Source organism: Corvus hawaiiensis, chromosome 13 (genome assembly GCF_020740725.1).
Source record: "Corvus hawaiiensis isolate bCorHaw1 chromosome 13, bCorHaw1.pri.cur, whole genome shotgun sequence".
Classification (NCBI taxonomy): Eukaryota; Metazoa; Chordata; class Aves; order Passeriformes; family Corvidae; genus Corvus; species Corvus hawaiiensis.
In genome coordinates this window covers 320,152-346,468 of record NC_063225.1, presented here as the reverse complement: position 1 = coordinate 346,468, position 26,317 = coordinate 320,152, and the positions used below count along the sequence as shown (strand labels likewise).

General features: G+C 35.9%; 1 protein-coding gene across 6 annotated transcripts in view; it reads left to right on the top strand.

Annotated features, from left to right (window-relative positions):
* Nucleotides 1-26,317, top strand: part of UNC13C (unc-13 homolog C) — a 125,166-nt gene that overhangs the window by 27,622 nt on the left and 71,227 nt on the right. For all 6 annotated transcript variants that reach the window (XM_048317430.1, XM_048317432.1, XM_048317431.1 and 3 more), the window contains 7 exons: nucleotides 2,389-2,460; nucleotides 7,535-7,754; nucleotides 11,787-12,014; nucleotides 13,939-14,080; nucleotides 20,803-20,972; nucleotides 21,815-21,930; nucleotides 23,360-23,523. In XM_048317430.1, the coding sequence (XP_048173387.1) occupies nucleotides 2,389-2,460; nucleotides 7,535-7,754; nucleotides 11,787-12,014; nucleotides 13,939-14,080; nucleotides 20,803-20,972; nucleotides 21,815-21,930; nucleotides 23,360-23,523 (1,112 nt within the window). The remainder of the gene's footprint in view (nucleotides 1-2,388; nucleotides 2,461-7,534; nucleotides 7,755-11,786; nucleotides 12,015-13,938; nucleotides 14,081-20,802; nucleotides 20,973-21,814; nucleotides 21,931-23,359; nucleotides 23,524-26,317) is intronic.

Below are 26,317 nucleotides of genomic sequence, written 5' to 3'. Positions count from 1 at the left end.
AATTGCTTCCCCATTTTCTTTTTTCTCACAGGAAATAGTATCTGTTTATTAGCTTACAGTGATATCATGAAACTGCAGTTCTGCTGGCTCATTTTCTTTGGTGTATTGCTGGAGGACAGAACACAGCAGCAGTCACTGCCCTATATTTGAGGTTAATGTTCTTACGCCCTTTGTGCTCCTGTCCTGACGAGTTGTTCACATTGCCCTACTGCTTGGAATGGCTAGGATGGTGCAATTGAGACCTAAAAGCGTCAAATCCCTTCCTAGTCAAAACTATAAAACTGGCATAGTGCAGGCGAGTAAATGTACATGGGTACTTGGCAAGACTTTGAGAAAAAGCCCTATGCTTCAAGAGGGATCAAAAGATCAATGCTTTTAAAGTACATTGATTTAAAACACAAAATTCTTCTGATTATGAAAATTGTTTCTTTTCCTCTTAATGATATAGAAGCATTTTTACTTGCCGCTTTTAACTTTGATATGTGGGTCCTGTAGTGTTGGGTTTTGTCACAAAAAGTATGAAAAAATGAAGTCTGAACACTGTTTAATCTTTCCTGTGATTTTGTCAATCTCACTGGCACACACCCATGGAATTTCCCATATTCATAGAAATAGAATGAAAGGATGGTCACAGAGAAGTAAACAGAATTGTTTACTTAATAATAACAGAATGGAAAATCTGATAGCATGGAGTTTGTAAATTTCTGAGTTTAAAAGAGAAAAAAAAAGGGAGGGTTCTTTGTAATAGGAGAGCCATGAATCAAATACTACTAAGCCAAGGATGATTTCTTACCCTATAATTGGTTTCACAAGATTAATAATTCTGTGTCAGTCTGCAAATTTAATTATTATCAAGAGAAACTTATTGAAAATTGGTTCAGGGAAAGTGAACATTTAAAATTAAAATTGAACAGTCTCATAAATAAATAAATAGAAATCCATTTTAAATATGTCAATGATTAAAATTATATACTTGGAAGAAATTGGAATTGTCTCTTCATCCAGAGATTAATGATGCAGTTCCTTTGCTGATGAAGGCCTAAATTGCTTCTGGCCCAGTATGTATTTCACAAAAATAAGAATGTCGCATAAAAAGTATCATTTAAACTTTTGCTGTAATTGTTCTGTAAGGATGGACTACAGAGACCCACTTCAGAGTTAGGTGAAAATCTGTATCCTCACAACAAAGGCAACAACAGGCTTATGTTTAGTGGGTGGTATAATTGATCCACACACCGCTTGACTGCGAGGGCAGCAAAGCATGACAAAGCAGATAGTGGATGACAGAAGAACAGAGATAAAGCAGGAGCGTACAAACACACTGGGAATGATTTAGAATAGGAGGAAGGTAGAATGAAAACAGCACTACAGGTGAAGTACAGTAATATAACAGTGTTATGGTTGATATTTTGCACAGTGGAATAAATCTTACCTGTTTCTGTCAGTCCAAAAGGATTACTGATAGCAGAAATGATATTCAGATTTGAATAATTATTTGTAAGACACACAGAACTCATTTCCCCAGGGGCCTTTCTGATCATTATACTCACTAGTTAATTCTCAAGGACCCATTTAAATTTCTGGGGTGTTGCAATAAGGAATATAAAATTTCCTTGTTTATTGTATATTAAAATTACTTTATTTTCAGTCCCTTTGTATGTACTGTACTAGAGCAAAAGAGTTTATCTCTACAACCAAGTGCCTTGTCTTCAGAGCCAGAAGTTGTCCATATACCATTATGTGGCTAAATGAGGACATATAGACACGGAGTTCTGGTCTCTTTTCCTGTCTCAGATAACCAGTGTGTTTCTCCATACATATCCAGTGTATTAAATTAATACTGTCTTTAAGGAAAATAATTCTTTAAGGTTTCTGGAGGTCTTTTATTTAAGACAAGTAGCATTTTATATGCATACACACAGTTTTAAAATGCTCAGTGAGTTACAAAAAATTATCCAGACTGACAACTTGAACCGTAAGACTACTGCAAAATGATCTCCCATGTTGCTGCAGGCACAGTCAGCTTCCAAATTAGGGAAGGATGCCTATCCTTGTACCACATTAATTCGGTTGGTAAAGTGGAAAAACAGTGACAGCCTGTGGTTTAAAAAAACTGAGTCACAAACCTCTGAATAACAGGTTTTTTATTAGAAATGGCAGTTCAGCTGGGCACTGCTGAAAGGAACAGGAATGATGATGGAAAGTGTACTTGCATTATGTACTGAAACCTTAAAAATTGTGAGCTGCAAACATGAACTAAAAGTTTTTATATCTTCTACAGTTTTGTTTTCATCCAGTAGCGTAATTAAGTACTATTTGCCTTCTATTAGATTCAACAGCTGATGTTACTTGTATAATTGGTAACTCTTTTGTATTTGCCTTAAACAGACACTTGCAGCTCGAAAATCTGGTATTTCCATGGCCATGCTCATCCGGACCTCCATAAACACTGATGAAATGGTAAGTGTTTTCAGTGACAGCTTTAAGTCTTTTAAATAACAGAGAAATTTTTGTTCAAAGATCTCTAAAAATTATTTCAGCCTTACAAACTACAAACTGGATGAAATTGAGTGTATTCCACTTATTGTGTAGGAACTTCCAGGGAACATGAGCAGAATTTGCTGCCTGACCCACAGAAGCAAGACCAGGTTTGCTTGTGCTGACTCACATCCGTGACAGTCAGAAGGGTCTAAACAAGAAAACTTTGATTTACAAAACAGTTATTTGGGGAAGCCTTTTATTTTAAATTATCCAACTGTGCCATGTTTACCTGCAATCTTTCATCATCTTTCTTTCTTCATCACACTGTGAGTGCAATTAGAATGACAGGACTCTGCAAGATGGGTTTTTCGTGATCATTTTTTCCCAGTCCTTATAGGTGGCTGGAATACTATATGATTTTTTTTTTTTTAAATGTAGCTCATGTTAATAGCATATGTGATTCTAGAACAAATATTTAATTTATTCAAGAAGTAACCACAAGAATATTTTGAAAAAACATATTGTCATAGCGAGTAAAATGTGTGAGTTATGGTTTTCCATTACTGATTTCATTTATATTTAGCAAAAGAATTTTTTTTGAAAAACCGAACAGGTGCTTTTCTTCAGGAATACTTAGTGTGATCTGAGAAGATTTATATGACTGAACTAAGCAAAAGCAATAATTTGAAGAAATACAGACCCATTTTGTGTTCTTCAAATTGCTACATAGCCTTCTAAATGTTCATACATAGCCTTCTAAAATACATTCTATTCTGAAGAAAAATGAAGAGTTGAATTTTTCTTACACTGTTGTTAAGGTCCAGAGCAGGAGAATGGGAGAAGAGAAAATACTGACAGGTGTTCTGGGAACTGGAACACATAGCACAAATATTCACCCATCCGTCAGTCTTAACAGGTTTATTGTGAACTGTCTGTGCTTACATGGTAATCACCAAGTTATGATTTGGTGGTGCTCAGGGATGGATTGCTGAGGTAGAAAACAGCTGGTGTTTGAAATGTTCTTCCAGTAGGGGCAGTAGTTATTTTATTCTGCAATCTCAAAATAGCAACAAAGGTTGATAGAATGGAGAACAATGGGATCTTAAGAAGAAGCTCAAAGCTGAGGGAAAATAGTAGAGAAAAACTTACGGAATCCAAGTGGTACAAAATAAAGACTTTTTCATCTTTGTTATAGCTTGTACAAAAATACAAACTATAACAGTAAAAGACCCTAAAATACTCCATATACTTTACTAAAAGATGTTTACTAAACTAACAACATTATGTATTACTACCTTTCCTAACACAAAATACAGATTCAACTATTTATTTAAATGCCTTCTCTCATATGAAATCTTCCGGGCTCTGACTTTGACTTTGAAGGGCTAAAGTTGCAAGTTTCAGAGATAATACTAATTGCAAACAACTGCAGGACAAGAAAGAATAATTCGGACTGCACTTTCAGATTCTTGCATTAAGGGTCCTGTTCAGGAGGAAGAAAGAAGGCAGCAAATCCCAGTGAACAGCTCAGTGCAAACATGTCTCCAATGCTTGCCATCAACCAGACAAACTACTGAATTCTGATTCAGGAGAATCGGAAAGGAAAAATTAATTTGAATGTATTTTTATGCCTTTATACTCTTTGGCCTCCATTTGAACCATGCCATGTGAAAAACTGTGTACCAGAAATAGTTATTTCTTAAGAAATCTTGAAATAAAAATGTAAGTCCAAAGGCAGACAGCAAATGCCATTTAGACACACGAAAGTTCATTTGATGAGAAATGTAAAAAGCTAATTCAGAGAAGTGGTGAATAAGAGAAGCCAGTCCTATGCCAGCCCCTACTACACATACCAAAGGGCAGGGAGTGCTCTTGCACAGATAAAGGTAAGGGTACAGCAGGTAAAACCTCTTGCAAGATATTTAAAACAAGGGAAATGCACTACTTTTCTACTTGGTCTCTAAGTAGTAGCCAGCTAAACTTAATAACTTAGGGCATCATTACACTGGGTAGAGCAAGATTTGAAAACAAAAAGGACAGACATTTTCAGGCATAAAAGAATTCTCCAGATACTCTCCACAAAATGAAGATGTGAAATGCAGATGAAGAAATCGAGTCACCAATGAAAGTTAAGGGAAAAAAAAAAATGCCCTTTGGGCAAGTTACTCCTCTGATTAAGGTTTTTACCCTCCCTTAACTTTTTCTGGAGGGAATATTAGTGACTCTGGTGGGTGTGGGTTATTTGGCTGATTAGATTCAGTATGAAAATTCTTTGAACTAATGCCTTTTATTAAAACTCAAGTGCCACCTATTCAAAAACTTACATCCTGAGGTTAAGGCTTTGAGCTTTGCCAGCTGTCACAGCTATCCTTGTGGTACACCACACACATGATACAGTGAATTTGTATGTTCTCAAGCACAGATCCAAAGACATCTTAAGCAGTGTAATACTTAGAGATATGCTTTCAGTTGAGTACCCATTTAATTGCTTTGTTGAACAAAGAGCTGCAAGTTTTTGAAAATAATACATCAATGACATGGAAAAGTATCTTAAGTGGTATATGACAGAAGTGAATTTCCCTTCAGAGGATAAGCAGATAACTAAATAATTCTCCTATATATTAGTAGTGTTAAATGTTGCCAAACCAGTTATTAGTTTTGTAGTTAGATTGGAAGTTATTAGTGCCATGTTGTTATGCTCTGTAATTCATATAACAGAAACATTTAAACAGAGAAGAGTAATAGGAGTGAAAGCCTCCAGACAGTAAGAGAAATAAAGTTCTTCTTTGCAATTTGCCTTAACAACAGGGGAAAGAACTTGTTCAGCAGCAAAACCAATCTACAAATTGTGTCTTTCAGCTGAAAACTTCACTTACCCTCAAATGTTTATTTTAAGGCCTGTTGAGCTCTGCCATTTCATTTCTTACTGACATTTCAGAAAAAGATAAAAGTTACTGGCAAAATTCTAAAAGTATTTATAATGTGAAAAAACTTTGAAGCTGAACAGGGCGAAAGGGCAGGATTTGTACTGAGGCTACGTGAGTGCAGGAGAGGGAGAGTGTAATCGGTGGTTTCTGAGAAGCATGATTCCTCAGCAAGCTGTATAAATTCACTTCAGGTTGTTTTGAAGTTTTCTTTCTGGTCCCTGTAACATGGAAGGCAAAAGTGGAGAAATGTACAAAAATGAATTCTCCAGAGTTAGGTGGCCATTACTATCACAGTCCTCCTTAGGGCCTGCCAAATCAAACTGGTGCACACCTTTGCTTGCTTTCAGGGAAGTTATTAGGATAGGCTAAGAAGCACCCTGGAGAGCAATTCAGTATTTGTTTTTGTCTTTTCTGCTGTATCAGGTTTTTTCTTGGTTTGGTTCTACAGTGTTCTCAGAAGTGCTCAGATCAAATGTCCATGAAATGTCTCTCCATATATCTTTGGCCAGGCTTCACAGGATGGATATTGTTTTCAGCAGTAACTATTAACTTCACTAAGAGCTGTTGCAGCCTAAACTACCTAACATTTGGGTTTGTTATTTTTAGTGCTTGGCCTGGTGAATCAGTGGATTTATGGCTACATGGTACTGGTTTCCCCAGAGTAGCAAAAGTCCTTTAATTGATGACTCTGTGCAACATTATGCAGATATGCACACAAAAACGGGTATTTGATTTTTGCCAGACAGTCTGTTATTAGCAGAATATCTCACAAGTTTGAGTAGGGATGCAGGTGCATAAAACCAAGACTATGTCAGCATATTTTTAGACAGGTTAATATCTTGCATATGGCCTACAATTACCATAGCTGAATATTAAAGATAAGGAAGTGTTAACAAATGCTTAACTGAATAAGTCTGCCTTGCTTCCTATACTGTCAGAACCGTGGCAGTGATGTTAAAGCACAAATAAACAAACCACACAAATTCCAAAATGTTGTTTCCTTGCTACAGCTGTATAGCCAGTATTAGAGCTACCACGTGTTATATCCACACCAGAGGAAAACATGGTAGGACAGGCAGACTTTCAGAAATATCCCGTTGTGATATCTTTTTTAATATGGTTTCTTCTTTCTAAAAGAAAAAATTATTCATTTATAAGGGAACGGATCTAGAACTTTTAGTACGTTCCTGGCAGTCACGGATGCGTTTAGTGAACACCCACCCCCTAAAACAAACACAACCAACCTAAGCTCTTATTTTTGTGTGGTGACTAGTGCTGCCCTACAGGCTGCTGAGCTCTTCTTATTCCCAATAAATTGCCTGGACCTAGAAGATCTGGGTGCCTGAATAAGAGACCAAATAAGCAAACCAGACCATTGTGCCCATATAAGCCAATGTCTTATATGCAATACTATAGGGACTGCTTTTGCATCCTACTAAGCACTAAGGAGCTGAGATTGAGGTTGTTACAGTACTAATCAATAAATAGCTAATAATTGTTCTTGTAGCAGAACTAGTCATAGGTCTTCAGCTGAAACAGCCCAAGAAATGGGTTTGGATTTTTGAGAGTATGGCTCATTCTTATCTATAGTAAAAAGCAACTTGATGCTTAAAAATGAAGTAGTGAGATGCTATTAAAGGAATACAAATAAAATTGAACCCTACAATTGGCTTGCTTTTATTTGATGAGATTATATAGACACCAAGTAATAAAGGATGGTGTTGTGTATTAATCAGAAGGCATTTTGTGCCGTGGGTCTAAGTTCCTATAGGAAGTAATTAAATATTCAGAATTTTTTAGGTAGCTACTTAAAATGCCCCAATGAATGTAATGCTGATGATTTTTTCTTTTTCTGCCTTAAAATATAAAAAGATAGCAACTTTGTGTTGAGTAACTTGATTCCAGCTTAACTCTGCTGTTTGTGTAATCAGGCAAAACAGTCATCCAGAGTTCTTTTGTCTTCAAAATGTAAACCAAAATGAGTAAATCAGCATTTTGAAAATTAGTTCATACTTCTATATATATTCTGATTTTGTAACATTTTAAGTGTAAATGGCATACCATTTAGAAACAGTTCACTTGTGTTAAACAACACACCTGAAGTATTTCTTTTTCTTACCCAACAGAAAATACATGTCTTCAAGAAGACGCTGCAGGCTTTGATCTATCCAATATCATCAACTACACCTCATAACTTTGAAGTGTGGACAGCTACAACTCCCACATATTGTTATGAATGTGAAGGCCTCCTTTGGGGCATAGCCAGACAAGGCATGAGGTGCACAGAATGTGGTGTCAAATGCCATGAGAAGTGCCAAGACCTCCTAAATGCTGACTGTTTGCAGAGTGAGTATTTCCTGACGGCTGAAGTGTTGTATTAGTTCACATCTTTTGATTTCGTGTGTACACTCAGCTGTATCCTGAAATGCAGGACCAGATCACCCAAAATCAGTGAAGGAGTGTTGATGTTCATCAGTTGAGAAGCTAGCCAGAAACTTTATGGAATACCTAGTGTTAGTTTTGCTTTTGTCCTTGAAACCTGTCAAATGTTGCTGGGCATTTACAAAGTAATGCTTGGTAACTTCAGTGAATTATTTACTTTCCACTGCCTATGCCAATATCCGGAGCAATTTATTACTTGACATAAACCGTCTTTGTTTTACTTAAGTCAAAACACAAAAAATGTCAAAGGAAATATTAAAAAAAAATTCCTGCTACTTACTGTAGTCATATTGATGTGCTATATAATAGACAAAAATATGTAACAGTGAGTAGGCTCTTTGCACTTCGAAATATTAAACCCTATATGCATAAGGGGAAAAAAAATTTAATCAGTAAGCCATTTGGCACTAAAATTAAGGCAAAACAACCTTTTCTTTCCTTTTCCTTGCCGTTGCCCAGCTTGGTTCTGGCCACCTTGCATTCTCCTGAGAAACTGTATCAGGTGTATTTAAATGATTCTTAAATTACAACACAGTTATTAAATGAGATTCTAAGCAATAGAAAATCAAGATCTGCAAATTTTCTGACATTCTGATTTTGGAATGGAATGGGCTTTTATTATGCCGGAGGTATGCAATGCTGTTCACTGTTGATATGTTCCAGAGCTCTTACATGTAGGAAAACTACATAGATATTTCACTCAGTTCCTTCTTCTTCTCACTGTGTTCTCTGTGTGAGGAGCTGTCACGAGGGATGGATGCTCAAGGTTCGTGCTGTTCAGGAACTAATTAAAATTTCCCAGAGCAACTGACCCCATGGAGATTAAATTTGTGATGAATTTCTAAATCAGACTTCCTAACTGTGCTTAATTGTGATTCTGATCTGTGGTTGAAACTGGGCTGTTGTCTGCTGGTCCGTATCACCAGCCCAGAAAAAAAAAAAAAAAAACCATAAAAATGGTTCAGAGCACCATGATGCCTTTGAGTTTTTACAGATATATATGAATGATAAGTCTGAGAATATGCAAAAAATAAATAGTGTTGGCAGTCATCTGTGGTATGAACAGTCTGAAAACATTGAACAACTGAGTCTTGAAACAGAAAAACCTCTAGAAGGCAAATTGCAGGTAAAATATTTAAGGGATTTAATGCCTAAGGGATCCCACTCTTCTCATTAGTATGCAAATGTTTCTGAGCCTTCTGTCATATTTTTTGCATCAGGTTAATTGTTCAGTGTTCATAGTATACTACTTTGAAGATGAGGTTCCTGTTCTTTGTTTTCCATTGAAAAAATGAATTGACCAATTGGTTAAATCTCTATTTCTGAGAAAGCTGATGACACTAACAGTGTCATAAAGTGAAATGTAGCTATTTTTATCACAGTCATCCTTTTGCCCATCTCATAATCACTAAGATGTATTGGCCTCCAGACTTCTGTGATTTATTTTTTTTAATATATAATGATTGCTAATATAGACTGTAGAGATGAATTCACATCTCAAGATCTTTGGGGTCAATATATAAACTTGTTCTAAATTAGATTTCGAAAACAAACAGTAACACTTTCATTAGATCTCTAATCTTCAATAAGATATCCCTTTCTAGTACTAGGTGCAATATTAAATTAGAATTGATTTCAATCATGTCAAGTTTGTATCAGTCCCTAGGGTGAAAGGAGCTTGTTAACTTCATGTGCAATTGTCTTAATTAGTTTGATCAATACTGCATGAAAAGAGTTGTTGATAGACAGCAGTAGTTAGTCAGCAACAGAGTAGATAGTCAGCAACAGAGGATGTAAACACAGTTGCAATATAAGTAAGTGTGTAAAGAGAAAGAAATTTACTTAAAGGAAGTTGTATTTTAACACATATTTCAGTTTTATCTGTGCTTTCTCAAAAATCAGTGAGGTTTCTACCAGGAATATGTTATTGCCATCCAGATTGTGCCCATGGTTTATCATTCAGTTATGATGTTGCATTTCTACCTTTTAAGGAAGGGCAGAAAATAAGAGAAAATGAAAAAAAGTTCCCTCCTGCATCTTCTAAGAATGACCTGTCATGCTTTCCAGGCAGCTCATCAGTCATCTCTTCTGTAATAAAATTACTAGGGAACTTTTTAACTGGTATTTTTCTTTCATGGTAGCACCTAATTCTATTTCTACTTATTCCTGATTTTTTTAGTCTGGAAAATCTTAATCACTAGAATTTTGGTCTTCCACATTCAAAAGGATTAGGTACTCTGACCAAGAGATTTTCAATATTTCTCAAGATTTAGTAGCCATGGAAAGCACCTTGAAGAAGCCATTTAATTCAGCCTTTTGGCAGTCTGGGATCACTGATATCTGGTATTTCAACCCTCACTTTTCCAATCTTGTAACATTATGCCTTTCCACTTTACATCTCTCTGTATATATAGATATCTGTTGCCCTCAGTGTGCTAAGAAACCTTCAGACACATTGAAAATGGTAGAAAACAAAGCGTGTAATATTTGAGTTGTAAGGCTTCACTGAAATCTTATACTGAAAGATGACCCTTTCCAGCTCTATAGAGTTGATAATTTCTTCTTCAGCTATTGCAAGCTGAATGCCTCAACAAAAACTCCTTCAAAGGAACATATTGGTGATTGATGGTATTGTAAAGAAGGAACTCTGTGCTTCTTCAGTGTTGAAATATCTGAATTATAACTGCATAGCAAATTGTTCAACATTATTTTGTTTTAATTTTACTATTCCTTTAAAAGGAAAAGTAATAACTTTAATCCTCCCAGGATTTGAGGGTGGCTAGTTGGATGATGTTTTCATGACTTCCTGGAAGACTGCTGCTAATGGTGATTCTGACATTCAGTGCCACAAGCCTTTGAGTAGTGTTTAACAATATGAGCCAAAATTCAGCAATGCCTATAGCAGGTGGCACTGTGTCATTGATTATAAATTTTTTAGTATTTTTTATCTTGCTTTATATGTTAATCTCTACAAGAGTTGAAATAGCCTGTTTAGCACTGCAGGAATTTAAATTTTTGCTTCCTGCATTTGTAATACCCTTCTGATCATACAAGTCTGATGTTTCTTTTCTCACACCCAACTGCAAGATTGATATTTGGGGGTTTTTCAAGAGTATATTGTAGGGACATTGATGAGAAACCTTTTCCTCTGACAGACAAAGGACATTTTAATCAGGTGAATTTCACTTTGTTTTTTAAAGGGCCTCTGACATCAGTTAGAATTCTTAGAGAGAGAAATCTCTCCAGAGCACTTCTGAAAAGAACTGTGAATAAAATCTGCAACAACTTGGTCTCCTTAAAATCTATTTTTTTTTTATTTAAACAAATAAACTTTGTAGTGGTTTTGATGTCCCAAACAGGTTACCTGAGTATTTTCTGCCTGCCATGCCACCACAGGCTAACAGAGTCTGGAAGTATTCTCATGTAGATAATATCCCTTGATCTCTTCTACCATCCCCATATACTCACTGAAATTATCAGTAATGACCATTTTACTGGAGAGGTGAACCTCCCTGTTCCATACCTGTGATATATTATTTTCTTTGGTGGTCTCTCTTTTCCAAAAAGTCCGTAAGTTTAATACCACCCAAGCACAGGTGTGGTGTCCAGTGATGGAGTTTTGAGATCACGTTTGTGCCTTACTGTTCACATGTTGAGATGTATTCACAGTACTGATTGGCACTGAATAGTATTGATTTAATAAATATTTTTAGGTATAGCACATAACACTGATGGCAGCTGAATATGAACCCCTCATGTTATACTAAATCAACTGATAATTTTACATATCACAGAGAATATATATGGGGTATTGTTCAGGTGAAACAAAGATCCTCCTTCAAGTCTTGCTGTACTAAGAGTTGGCTGGAGACCCTAGAGAGGAAAAAGAACAAAGTTCATTTTCAGTAACAACGGTGACCTTTTCTCTCATTTCAGGAGCAGCTGAGAAAAGTTCCAAACATGGTGCAGAAGACAAAACACAGAATATTATTAGTGCTATGAAGGAAAGAATGAAGATTAGAGAGAAAAATAGACCAGAGGTGTTTGAAGTGATCCAGGAAATGTTTAGTATTTCTAAAGAAGATTTTGTACAATATACAAAAGCAGCAAAACAAAGTGTTTTGGATGGAACATCCAAATGGTCAGCAAAAATAACTATCACAGGTAATTTTCTCTTGTTCTAAGAGCTCTTTCTTTCCTATTCCTCTGGTTCAGGAGCAAGATTTTTTTATAAGTAGAGCTGGACTGTATGTTCAGTTGCATACTTGGTGCATCTACAAACAGTTGAATTTATATGATGCCACCTGCAAGAATTGAGTTTTAAGTTGCTAAAACTGCTTTATATTCTACTGCTCTAGGAAGGAAGATGAGTAAAAGTAATCTATCTCCTGTACCTCCTACCAATATCTCCTGTGTTAATGATGCGCTTTTTGCCATCAACTGCAGGAGTTACAGTTCACCAAAAAATAGGCTTTGAGTGATTAAAAAAACAATGAGCTTGCAATTCCAGATCCCATTGGTTTGAAACTTATTATCCATTCATGTTGCTTGACTTCCATTTTAGTGATGCTGATGTTGTATAGTTCTGCTCACACTGAACATATTCCAGATGGCTTCCAATTGCATTAGCCTGGTTGCTCATGAAGATTTCCAGGTCCTCTGACTTCAACATTTCAGTTTTTGAATTAAAACCTCAGCATGAATGGAGGCTATTCTGAAGGTTGAGGGGTGGTGCATGAAATTCAGAAGAATAATTACGGAATTTCGGGACTGTCACCAAGCACTAGGGACATATTTAATTCATATGCTTACTTTTAGTTCTACCTCTCAAGGATACTGAAGGCTACCTTTTGTTCAGGCCAGTATAATACATACAATTTAATCATTGAAGACTTTTTCTAGGCTGTCCATTAATTTTACTGCATAAGTAGGAAAGGGATACTTCCTTGCCTTTTTAGTTTCCCTGTGGATTTAGAGTGAATGGGGAAAACAAAATATGTTATTTCATTCCTAAGAGTGTTTTCAGAAATTGGATGTGTCAAAGAATAGCAGAATTTTACTTCTTTCACTGAAGTCAGCACATATGACTGACCCCACACTGAGAGCTGATCTGCTGAGCAAGGTGCCATTTTTAGGTAATCATTTTTCTGAGCACGCCAGGGGAGCTTCATTATCCAAAATGATTGACATTAGAGAATGTTAACTAAATGTTAGCACTGAGATGATTTAAATAATATGTGCAAAATAACAAAGCCAAGTGCTGCTGAATGGTAAGAGCCAGAGCAAGTGTTTTAGCTGCAGTTCTCTGTCTTTGGTAGGCTGCTCTTTGGCAGTTCTGCTTTCTCCTGAGATTTCCACTTTTATAAATGATGATGGAAAACCAAATTGTATGTATTTCTATTTGCCACTAAATGCATATCCATTAACTATACACCCACATTAACTGTCAGAAAGGATAGCAAATACATAAACAGTTGATTATAATTGATCTGAACTGTCACTGTCTCTGTGATAGCACAGAAAGTATTCTAAAAATCACAGTTCATCTCTTAGGAGAACAAATGACAAATGATAGCCATGCCTCTCATGTTTAATTCCATAATCCACAGGGCGTATTTTTTTATATTATTGAAGGTTTTAATTTGGAAACTTTACTTTGGATCTTTGGAGAAATTTTGGAAACTTTATTTATTGGGGGGCAGGGAACTTTAGGGAACTGTCAGGCTTAAGACAAGTTACACAGCACTATATTCCTTGCCATTCTGATTAAACCAAAGTTTGAGAAAAGTGTTTGAGTTATTTGTGAAAAGTATAAAAAAGTTTGGTGCTCAGTAGTGAATCTTTATATTTATTACTCTATTAAACTGTATTTTAAAATCTGATACAGTCCTAACTACCCTACAGAAGGGTAGTTAGACAAACGTTGTCAGTCTCCAGAGTTACAGACATCGGGAAAATAATCCAAAAACCTTTCCTTCAGGAGCCCTCACTTTGAGGGCTTTGTTTCCTGTTGCTGTTGTCCTTCTCATTTCCTTCTTGGCAATAAAGGCTATGAGGGCTAAAGCACGTTTCTCTCCTTTTGTCGCAGTTCTTTGTGCTCAGGGCTTACAGGCTAAGGACAAAACTGGTTCAAGTGACCCCTATGTTACTGTGCAAGTTGGCAAAAACAAGCGAAGAACAAAAACTATTTTTGGAAACTTGAATCCAGTATGGGATGAAAAATTCTATTTGTAAGTATAGAAAATACTGTTGATATTGATTTTTTTAACCTACATTTAGGTAATAGAACTCTACCAAACGAAATATTGGGTTAATTTGAAAGTATGTTTTGTCTGTACTGTATGTATTCACAGCATTATGAAATTGGCAAGTTCTGAATGGAGAGAGCATCAAAGTTTATTGTGGCTTTATCTTATAATGACCACGCAGCTTATAATTAAGTCTTTTTGGGGATCTGTTGGTGGGGTCTAAGTATTCTAATCTTTAAGGGAAGTTAAGTAACAGTTTTCATACTTCAACCTTACATACTAAGTATTGTCAGTAGAAATGCCTTCCTATGTGTCAGATATTGGCCATGCAAGGTAAATGTGTGTATTTGACATCGTGATTCTCCAAGGTGTAACTGGGGAATTTGGTAGTAACTGGTATGCTCCAGGCTCTGGGTTGGTGTGTTTGTAATGTCCATACTTTTAGGAGACTGAGTATTGTCTGAAAGTCTGATGTGGAGAGTATGGTATGATGGCATTGTTTAGTTATTCTCATATTCCTTTCCTCCTATAAAGAGGGTATAAGTTGTCACTATTCCTATCTACAAAAACTGTGGAAACAACTTCTGTGAGGGTTCAGGCATTTGAAATAGAGCCCTGTTTTCTTCAAGAGGCTGCAATGTCATAACATGACAGGTTACCTTCTTATTATCTAGCACTTCCCTGTTTTTTGACCAAAATCTGCTACCTTATTGAGGAGGACATTGTTGTTTCAGTAGTGGGTTTGAAAGAGTTTTGGTCCAAGATGCTGCTTCTGTTTGTCTGGAAAAGGTACTAGGGAATTATTACTGTATTAAACAATGTATACCCATCCCTTTCACAGTTTCAGACACTTGTATTAGAAACTAATAGTTAATTCAGAAAAAACAGACACCTAGAAACTTTTTACTAGCTTCCTCTATACAGAAGTGTTTTCTTCTTGAGTTAATTGTGTTACTCTGGTAACAGTTGAAGTGTCATACCTCACTGAATGACTTTGAGTGACCAGAAGTAGGAGATTAATTACTTTCTTGCATTTAATTGTAGGAGCCCCATAGTGTCAAAAATGGGATGAGCAATTCAGCAAATTTGGTAGGAAGCTTTGAATGTATTTTCTCAAAGGCGTGAGCAGGGCTACAATCAAATCCTTGAAAACTTGAAAATATTCTGTATTTTTTTTCTCTCAGCACTAAGTATTACTATCATCTGCTGCCCTAGCAATAACGTTTATACCCCTCTCCCCCAGACCTTACTATAGCATGAAACTCCTGAGTAACTGCTTTGAACTGAAAACATTTTCCAACATTTTTATAGCACTTGTGCTTTCTAAAATGATCTCCCTGACTTATTTAATGCTTTGGATTTCAACTTAAAGTATATGAGAATTTCTAAATTGTAAATAAACTAAAAATGTTTAACCAGAAGATTAAATCTAAAGTAAATCAATATAACTAATTGAATCAGGAAATATTTAAATTAGGCTCTATTAGTGATATTTGATATTCCTGTTTAAAATCTAATATTAATCATCATTATAACTTTTAAATGATGAAGTGCAGAAATAGGATGTCTCAAAAATCTTACAATCTTATACTTACTTATTATACAAAAACATGCATTTAAATCTTCCCATCTGTTTCAAAACAAGGACTTGGAAAAAACATTGGCTCCCCACTGTGCATTTGCTCTGTCATAGCAAATGGAGCGAGGGCAGTGCTCTAGTTCTTAGAACCACAGGTAACCCAGATATGGTTGTATGGTAACAGTGAGAGAATGTTTCTAACAAGATACAGTCTGACCCTCTGCTGAATGGCCGTGGCATGGTGGCATAGATTTTAACAGAAGACCTCATAAAGCATAACTAAAATAGAGCTTTTTGGTGCATGAGGTAAAGAAGTAACTAGGCCACCAGATGTTCGTTTAATGGATGTACTATAGGTGCTGAGGGCTTTCTCCTGGTGTTATTAGAAATGAGATAACAGAGAAGCTCTGGGGTTTCTTTTCAACAAAAATCAGTGATAGGAGAGTTTTTTCCAATGCCAGAGCAAAGGAAGAGTCCTGCAGCTGTCACCTTCTCTTTCTGGTTGAGTGTGGCATCTGATACAGGAAAACAGACTGCATTTTCATTTTTTTAGTTACAAAAATAGATATTTTGGCTGTATCATTTTCAGCTTTGTAGAAACCTTTAGATTGATACACTATAATAACTATGTTCAACAGGTCATTACTGAAATAGAGAAATCTGATTTTTTTTCTGATAGTGTTGTCTAGGTAAGCACACATCTTCAAATTGCTCTGCTGACTTTGCAGGTACCACATTTCCTCTGACCATTCATAAAAACCTCAGATAAAATTGTATAATACAGAAGTATTTTAAATAACTGGTTGATTATTTTGCATTATTTATCCTTCCTATTTTGGCTATCACTAAGACAGCATAAGGGCTCTGATGAATACCTTCACTGGATATATATTGCTGCCTTCAGTGCAAGAAAACATTTGCTCAAACTGATTTCAGTCATCCAGCTGTGGATGTTCTTTCCTTAGAATTACTTTAAAGCGTAGTACTCGCACATTGTTTATTCTGAAATAAATGATTAGTGGATTCATTTAAAGCAATATTTACGTTCAGCGGCCAAGAGGACTTCACCAAAGTCCCTTTGTACTGTTATTTTATACATTCTTGATCAGCTGAACTGACTTGTAAAAAATAGGGTCTTCACTGTACCTGAAGATAACATGATTGGTTAGCTGCTTAAATGATGCTCTAGTTTCCAGTGATATCTAAGCACAGTTTTGCCAGAATTGTTGAAATAACTCAAGGATTGCCTCATAAGCATGAGTATGTAACAGAGAATTATAATATATAAAACCAATTGAGTAATAAAATCCACACATTGGTTTATTAGATTCATGCATTCTTAAAATTCTTCAATTACCAGTGAAGTTTCTGAGACATTCTGCTAATTAAAATAACTGTATCTCACAGCCTCAGCCCAAATCAAGAGAGAACACCTCTAAGAAACAATTCCAATGATAAGTTGTTTGTTCAGTGACAATGTTTTTCAGTTCACAGTACAGCATGCATCGTCTGAGTCTTTTTTCCAAACTGCTGTCAATCCAGATTAATTTTGTCCAACTCTCTTTTTGTTATGACAGAGTAGAATAATGCAAGAAAAAGCATAATTAGTCTCATTCTACTTTATCAGAAAGCATGGCCTGTGACAACACTGCTAAAGAATTGGGACTGTCCAGACTAGAGAAGAGACAAGTAGTGGAGGTAAGGATGTCTTTAAACACATCCTTTCTCCTGCAAAGAGGAAAGGAATAATCTATTTTCCATGCTTACTGTTATAGTAGAACAAGAAGTAATAGCCACAAATTCCATTTAGAGAGGTTTAAAATCAGACTTCAGAAAAAGTTTGCCAACCGTGGGGCTAATGAAGTTCCGGAAGAGATTTCCTGGCGGACCATGGAAATGTGTCTGAGCACCTAAGAACAAAGTGGACAGACTTCTCATAGCAATGGTATGGATCTGGTTCTGGTTTGCAGTAATGGCAATATTAATAAAATTGAGGGTAATAGTAGCAATAAATAGCTTCTTCAACTTACTGAAGGTAGCACAGTATCACTTAGTTGTCATTTTAACACTGGGTGCTGATCTCTTAGAGGAGATGTACAATCAGGTCACACCAGTGCATTTAGTATTAAATTTACATTGGGGTACTATTGTAAAGATACTTTATTACAATTTTATTACTCTAGCCATTAGAATAAGCTGGAGTTCTGTGAGCATTATTTCATGTCTGTGTGGCATTCTGGAAATGCAGAAGTAATATAGTGTCACCAGATTGTTGGTAAATTATTAAAACTGTCTCTTCTGTCTTGCATCTGTGAATATACTGCAACTTTTCTAGTCTTCAGAAGCATCAGTACCTTCATTCTCTGTGTGCTCGAGAACAATTCATTTCTCATCTTCCTGTATCACACTTCTGTGAATGCTTTCACTGAGCATATAAAGTAGAGTGGCTAGAAGAGGAACGCTGAAAATAGCACATGTTGTCTAGCTTTAATTCCCTGGGCTGATTTTTCTGGAGTAAACAGAAGTAGGAATTCCACCTAGAGCTTCTGCACAGATGTAACCAGCGGCTAAAGCAGAACATGCATGGCATTACATAGGGCTGTTTCTGTGAGTCTGGGCAGGTAAGTAGAATCATTCAGAGACAGTTCTGTAACTTTAGCAGTAAATCTCCCTGCAGTCACACTGCCGCAGGACGGGCCAGGAGAAACACTTGTACAAACACTCTTCAGTTTTTGAATCACAAATCCATGCTATTTTTGTGGTCTTGCACAGGAACATTACAAACGCAGCAGAGCTGACTCCGTACTAAAGTTTCAACACAAAGATGAACATGAGTTAACACATTGGTTGTGCCAGGTTTCACTAACCTGAGATTAAAAGAGAAAAGGATTTTGAGGACAACTTGAGGATATCAGGGAATAGTACAGTCATCCTGACCATCTGAATAAATATTTCTTAATCAGCTAAGTGTATATTAGAGGGAAATTTGTGTTGTCTCAGGAGAATAAAAATATGGTGTTTGTGCTGAAGTACACAATGACTCGTCATGCCGCATCTGCCAGAGAATTAAAGCAGGAATAGGATTTGTATTAAAAGCACAGGTACGGTGATGAGGTTCACATAAATACCTCACCAGGGACCATCTCCCAATGTCACTATAGAAATCCCTCGTCCAATATTTCTGTTGGGTACACAGCTAAATGCAATTCAGGACTCTAGCAATGTTAAGCAGTAACTCAGAGCTACATTTCAAAAAAATTAAATGGTTTCTGTGTTTAGCCTAGTTCCTTAAGGCAGCAGTGTTTATTTGATCCATCTGTATCTTCCTATATTTTGTATGTCCTTGCCAATAGCTTTTGAATTTTTCAAACAGTCAGAGAAATTTCACAGATTGCTTAATAGTATGTCTGTCATGTTCTATGAAAATACGTGGTCAGAGAAGCATGAGATCCTAACAGTGTCCTCAGTATGAGCTCTCCCCATAACAGGCACCAGGAGTTCACATGAAGTGGTAATTTATGAAAACCCCAGCTATGGGAGAAGATTCAGAAGGTGATTGTGGTTTGTTGGGTGCCAGGGAAGCCAGTCATAAGACAAAAGGAAACTGAGCTTTATTAGCTTTGCTAATCACAGAACAGTGTGCATTTTAATTACCAGAATTATCTGCAAAGTTACTATCTTGTGTACAGACAGACACAAGGTTTTCTGTGGTAGTGAATGATGTCACAGTGTGACAGAGTAAAAGCTGTGCATGCTATTTTTAGTGTCTGATTGGCCTTGACAGTAATAATACCATTTACAGCACTTTATTCTTCCAAAGCCCATTACCACCACTAATTAATTCTTAGAATACCCCTGAGGGGTGCTGGTTGGAAGATAAGTTGGAGTATTATTGTTTTAACACTGGAAACAGAGACAGATCACTGAGCAGTGATAGTGCTTAGAATAGAATTCAAGTAAAAACTTTTAGTCAAGTGTCAAACTAAGACCCTGCTGAAGATGAAAATTTGCTGTTACACTTTAAAGCCTTATTTAAAGATAAACAAATATATGTAATATATCAAATATTAGTGAATGGATATTAAAAAACATATTTAATATGAATGCACAAGTATGGCATGGATTTAACTGATGCCAGCTCTGTACTAGTCAAATGTCAGCAGGAAGTTTTTCACTAATGTAAACCTCTGCAGGCAGTGTTGGGATGTTCCAATCAAGTCATCAAAAGCCATCACTGACGAATAGGAAACAGTCCTCGTTGTGCCTTACAGGAATAAGCAGTAATAAGAGTTCCGTTTCCATTTCTGTGCAAATAACATGCAGGATGCAGCTGGGAGTAAAAATTTTTATCCACTGTGTACTGTGCAGATTGCAAGTGAGGCCACCTCATTCCCTCATACATCCAGCAGTTTCTCAAATCCACTCAACCCAGGAGGGGTTAGTAAGCCACTTAAATTTGCAAGAAATTTTTTGGAACATGGCAGGGTCCCTACTCTTTCTCCTTACGAGGGAACGGAGGTCTTGAAGAACATTAATGTATATCTTTTAAAAAAAGCAGCTACTTAATTTCCTGGATTTTTCTCATGGCCTTTCTTGTCTTGCTGGGGTGTTTTTGCATACTTCTTGGTTTTTAACAAAAGCTTCCTGACACACACTGGAAATATTCTTTAACTTTTTCTTGCTTTTTATATTTATATTTATATTCCAGACTACTACCTTGGTAGTTTACTGTACATACTACATAGCATTCCTAAACAAATAAACCTGACCTAACTGTATCTTTCCTAAGATATTTGTTAAATAATAGCATCAAGAAGTATGCATTTTAAATTAATAATTTTAATGAGCAGATATTGACATTCGTAAATACAATCTCTATGTATATATAATTCAATCAAGTTGTTCTCTCTGTATATATACTAATTCTCATATATGTAGTGATTGTAGTTTTGTCCCTGGCAATCTGGGATGGTCTTTTATTCCTCTGGATGTTGCAGGTCCTTTATGCTTTGACATTTGATGCAGTTCAGCAAGTGTGTGGAAATCGAGTTCAATGAATTAGACAGCACTACAAAGTAATATAGTTTATATGTCGCCCATGTGTGTTTTCTTTTTGTTTTTCCAGTGAATGTCATAACTCTACAGATAGAATAAAAGTGAGAGTATGGGATGAAGATGATGATATCAAATCTAGAGTAAAACAGCATTTCAAAAAGGAATCAGATGACTTCCTTGGGCAAACAATCATTGAAGTAAGAACACTGAGTGGAGAAATGGATGTATGGTATAATTTAGGTATGATTCTTACTGATTTTTTAAGACAAATTTAAGTAGAATCTTACTGTCTTTAACTTTCTTGAGTTCAAAATATTTAGCTTTGATACCAGTATATGACTTCTAAAATACTAAAAATTACAGGTTGGCTTGAAAATGAAAGATACAACCCCCAATCCCTGTCCCCCTGTGCCACTGGCAGGGAAGAGGTAGCAAAAATCAGGAGTGAAGTAAACCCGTGAAGAAGGAAGGGGTGAGGGAAAGGTGTGTTCTAAGGTTTGGGTTTATTTTTCATTATCCTAATCTGATTTCACTGGTAACAAATTTATCTTCCCCCAAGTCAAGTCTGGTTTTGGCCGTGGAAGTAACTGGTGAGTCATCTCTCCACTGTCCTTCTCTTGACCCATGAGCCTTTCATTACATTTTCTGTGGCCTGTCCAGCAGAGGAAGGGAAGTGACAGAGCAGCTTTGGTGGGCACCTGCCAGAATTAACCCATCACACTCAGACACAGTAGTCCAGGTTGTTGCTAAAGTCTTCATAACTAAAGAAAAATAATAGTAATTAGTACAGATATCAAGTAGAAAATTAAAGTTATTTCAATTGAAAAGGGGAAAGCAGTAAGTAAATTGCTATGCAGCCTTGTTTGAATATGGGAGATGAAATAAGAAAGATTCTTTACTTCATAGTTAGATATTCTATTTCATGGCCTGAACCATGTGTGAGGTACCAAAAAACATTCTCGTTTTCAACAGCAGGACTCCCTGGCATCAAAAACATTAAACTAGAATCATTTATGAAAGCTTTTCATATGACGTACATGTGTTCTTGGTAGTTACTAGTGTATTATTTTTCTACTCTTCAGAAAAGCGAACAGATAAGTCGGCTGTCTCTGGTGCCATTAGACTGAAAATCAATGTTGAAATTGAAGGAGAGGAGAAAGTTGCTCCCTATCATGTGCAGTACACCTGTCTACATGAGGTATGTTGGAGAAGTTACAGTATAGAAGTTACTACTCAGTTGTTGCATGGATAAGGAAAAAAGGCTACAGAACATTAGAACACTGAAACAAGTAACTGCTGCTGTACTTCAGGACAAATTTATTTTAGATTTCCCATTCTGTGTTGCTGATGAAATCCCGGGTTCAGATACAAAGGCAGAATAACATAAGACCAACAGATTGTTCCTGCCAGGGGGTGTTAGAAAAAGAGGTTGAGCCAGATAAACTCTCCCTGTTCTGTTTTTTGATTTAGTACTTGGATGATCCATACATGATTGCTAACATCAAGAATATACAAACATTTCTATTTTTTACAGAAATATACTGCAAAGGATTTCTTTTCTTTTACAGTAATTCGTACTTTGGAGAGTGAGAAAAAGGAGAAGCACAGACAATATAAAATTTGATTTTCCTTTCATCTAGTTTGCTTTTGTCAACATTAAAAAAAAATCATCACTGATAAATCGGTGTGTTTTCTGAGAGATTTTTTGTAATTGATTACTCTTCCTTCAAATAGTGATCCATGTAGAAATTCGACTCTGAAAATACAAGTAGTTTCTGAAAGCTGATGGCTGATATAAGGCTGAAAGTTCACCACTAGCAGGTAGCCACAAAATCGCATTGTTCACCATTTGTAAAATCGGATATTTAGGGTGTTTGTGCTGATAGATTTTGATCTGAAATTGCAAATGTTGGACCTATGAAGTAAATGACAACATTCAAATGCGTTAAGATAATCCAAGAGACAGTTTTGGACTAATTAGCAAAACCAAGTATTTTGAAGTTTTGGAGTTTTATTCAATCATTGAAAATAGGAAATAAAATCTGCTGTTTAGTTTGTGGGTACATAGGGAGCTAGGCTCCCTAGGTTAACCTCCCAAGGTTACTAAACCTAAACTTTATTGCACACTTTGCACAACTTGAGAGGCACCTGCGGGATTTCTGTTAGCTCCCTGGAACTTAAGGACTTAAATAATGAATTTGAAATTTATTGGTCGCAGATCCAATTAAAATTGAAACACATTATTATTATTATTATTATTGAAACACAAATATTACAACGTCATAATTTCATTCATTAACAAGGGCATATAAAAAAGTCTCTGCACTATTTTATGTTGCAGTCTTCGCCAGTTAACTGACAGGACTTTATATCAAGGAGATAGTGTGCTGAATCACAAGTCTGCTGACTAGTTTGATCCAGTCTTCAGAAAAATAAACAATTAAAAAATGGACTAACAATTAATATATTAATATAAATGTAATATATATATAATTAATATATTATTATATTTATATATTAATATATAATCATTATAATAAATATAATTAATAACTATATGTAGGATATATTTTCAGAATGCTACTTAAAAGCCAAAATTTCCTATTTGAAACATTTCTTACCTTTAGAATCTCTTCCATTACTTGACGGAAGTTAAATCGAACGGTGTGGTGAAAATCCCCGAAGTGAAAGGCGATGAGGCCTGGAAGGTGTACTTCGATGATGCTGCACAAGAAATTGTGGATGAATTTGCAATGCGCTATGGAATTGAATATATTTATCAAGCTATGACGTAAGTATTATCATGGCTCGCTTTCTGCCTTGCTGTCAACACCATGTTTGAGGGAAGTAACAAATTTCAAGCCTTCACGATTTCATTTGCCATTTCTCTTCCATTCCTGACTTAAAATTCTTGTTATCATTTTTGTCCATCTGATTCTAGTCGAAGTGCTTCTCATCTGCAGCCAAATTAAGATATGAGCATTTTATAAGCTGTTACTGTTATTACTGCTAATGCATTCCTTAATCGTTATGATACTGATATGTAGCAAGGTTCAGAAAGACTTCCCGTGTTCCAGATGTGACTGGGATGGTAGAACAGGGTTTCACAAGCTCTGTACTCTTTTCTAGGACTACGGAAATTATGGAACAACAGCAGTGGCTATAGTGAGCTTCTATAGTATATGCAAATAATTTGTAGAAGTCATTTTTAACAGTATTTAGACCTATTACTACACTGTCCATTCTGAAGTAGCTGTCTGAACACCTTAGAACACAGCACCGTATAGCTCAGGGGCCTGGAGACATGAGATCCGTCATGTATTCTCAATTTATCCAGCAAAAAGTTTTCTGGTGAAAAGGGCTATATTCTGCTGGAGCTGTGGAAAAGCAGGGGACTCCAAATGAGTCCTCTAAATAAAAAAACGCAGGCTTTTTGTCTTACAGAAACCCAATATTATAGAATTTTTAATCAGAACATCTCTCATTTTTTTGCATCTCTTTACCTCCTAAAAAGAAAAGTCTTATTGTAAGTATGAAGGTACATAAAAATGTGAAGTTTTCTTTTTATTGCAGGATATAATGACACCACCTGCTATTGCAATGAGCTTGTCTTTCACTTTATATAGCGGTCTGTGAATTATTGTATTGTTCATCTAAGAGAAGGGTAGAGGATTTATTTTGTAATATACACATTTTCAATGATCTTCCTTCAAGGAATTTACATGGTGTTCTACAGAATAATTAATGTAACTTGAGAGTTCCTCTGTTGTATACCTAAACTACGTATGGAGGAATTAATGTGTTGGCTTTCAAGAATATTTGTGTTTTCATGTTTAGTTTCTCTTTAGCCCTCTGTGATTAAGTTATGTCATTTATTGACTTAACCTGGTATTGTAGTTTTATAAGTTGATTTAAAATGTTATTGCATATTTACCAAAAAGTTAGTTATAGAGTTGTTCATGCTGTGTGTATCAAAATGAATTCAGAATTTTGACCAGAAATGAATTCTTAAGAGCTATTAATGCCAAAGGAGGGCTGTTATTAGCGATTTGCTTAAGAAACAAAGGGCTTATTTAACATTAGGCTTCTCTTAACTGTAGACCCAATACAGCATAGCTGTATTTTTGACAGACAACCTTACCTGTAAAATTATTTTGAAGTTTGTTTTTCTTCATCTCTTGATGTATTCTAGTACTACAAAACTTTCCAGAAAAAGTTTGAAACTGGTTTTAGAAATTCAGATGTTGTCAAACTCAGCACTGCAAAAATAGCAATATAACGGATGTGAGTATATAAAATATTTTTTACTTAAAAGTGGCAGAAATTGATAGGTTATATTTTTTTACAAAGAAGATGCTTTATTTTTATCTCAGTAAATAGCACAATGTACAGATATTCATGAAAAGGAAGTAACATGGAGCTGGGCAAGTACTCCAACACATTTTTCAGGAGTCCTTACTCAAAAATTCTGACCAAGCCACTTTAAGTTTAAATGACCTATTTTGCCTTGTCCTCTTTTTGTTCTTGCTTTCTTCTATACCTTTTCCCCCAAATTTCCTTGATGTTGATGACTGCAAATCAGGTATCTGAAGGCAGATGAAATAAGAATGTGAATTCAATATTGGTAGTCACAAGAAATAAAAGCTAAGATTTCATTGTCCCCATACCCATATCCTTTTGTATTTTAAAATGTTACATGTCAATAATGAGCACTGCCTGTTTGAGGGGAAGGCCCCAGCCTATTTAAGTTAGGAGTGAAATCAGTGATGAAAGCAATCTCAAGCAATACTTGGAGAAGAATATATATTCATGTACATTGTTGTGCTGATTCATCTGCAGACATGTCTCAGAGCATTCAGACTTTGGGGAGAAGAGTAGTGAAGACTCTAAGTCTATTTGTCATGAGGGATTTTCTTTTGGACTGTTATCTGTTGGTTTTATTTCTTTTTATGAGATTACCTTTTTCTTCTGGAAAAATTTTAGTGGCTGGAAGAAAATGTACAGCTTCTTGATTTGGGAAATAGAATTATCACATTGCATTTAGTAACAAAGGTCTCATACTAAAGCAATTTTCTACTGTACGACAGAGAGAGAATTTGAATGTAATCACTTTGCCCAGAGGAATATTGTGTAAGCAATTTTTGCTTGAGAATCTAGTTGCAGAGTACTTCTACTGCGTGTCTCATGATAATATTGCAAATTAAAACGTTTGTGTTTGTAAATGCAAAACTGACTATGCTTTAATACTCCATGATCCAGACCCCAGAGTGCATCTGCACTTCATCAGGCCACGTGAGTTTCAAGGTTCTGCTAATGAGGTGCTCATTTTGCCTGAATGTAATTTTTAGTGTTCGTATTTGTTTTAAGGTTAGCTATTGTATAAAGTTCTAATACCCAGTTAGTGATAAGCAGTTTTGACCCTTTTAAGTATGGATAGATGGCATATGCTGGAGTAGGAACATATGCCTTTCTGCATTTCTACACAATGTAAACCTGATTAAGTTCCCTAAAGTACCACTGTCTGAAACGTTTTGGCATCCTCTTTCACTACAGCAATAAACAATCCTACTTGTCTATCATTTCTG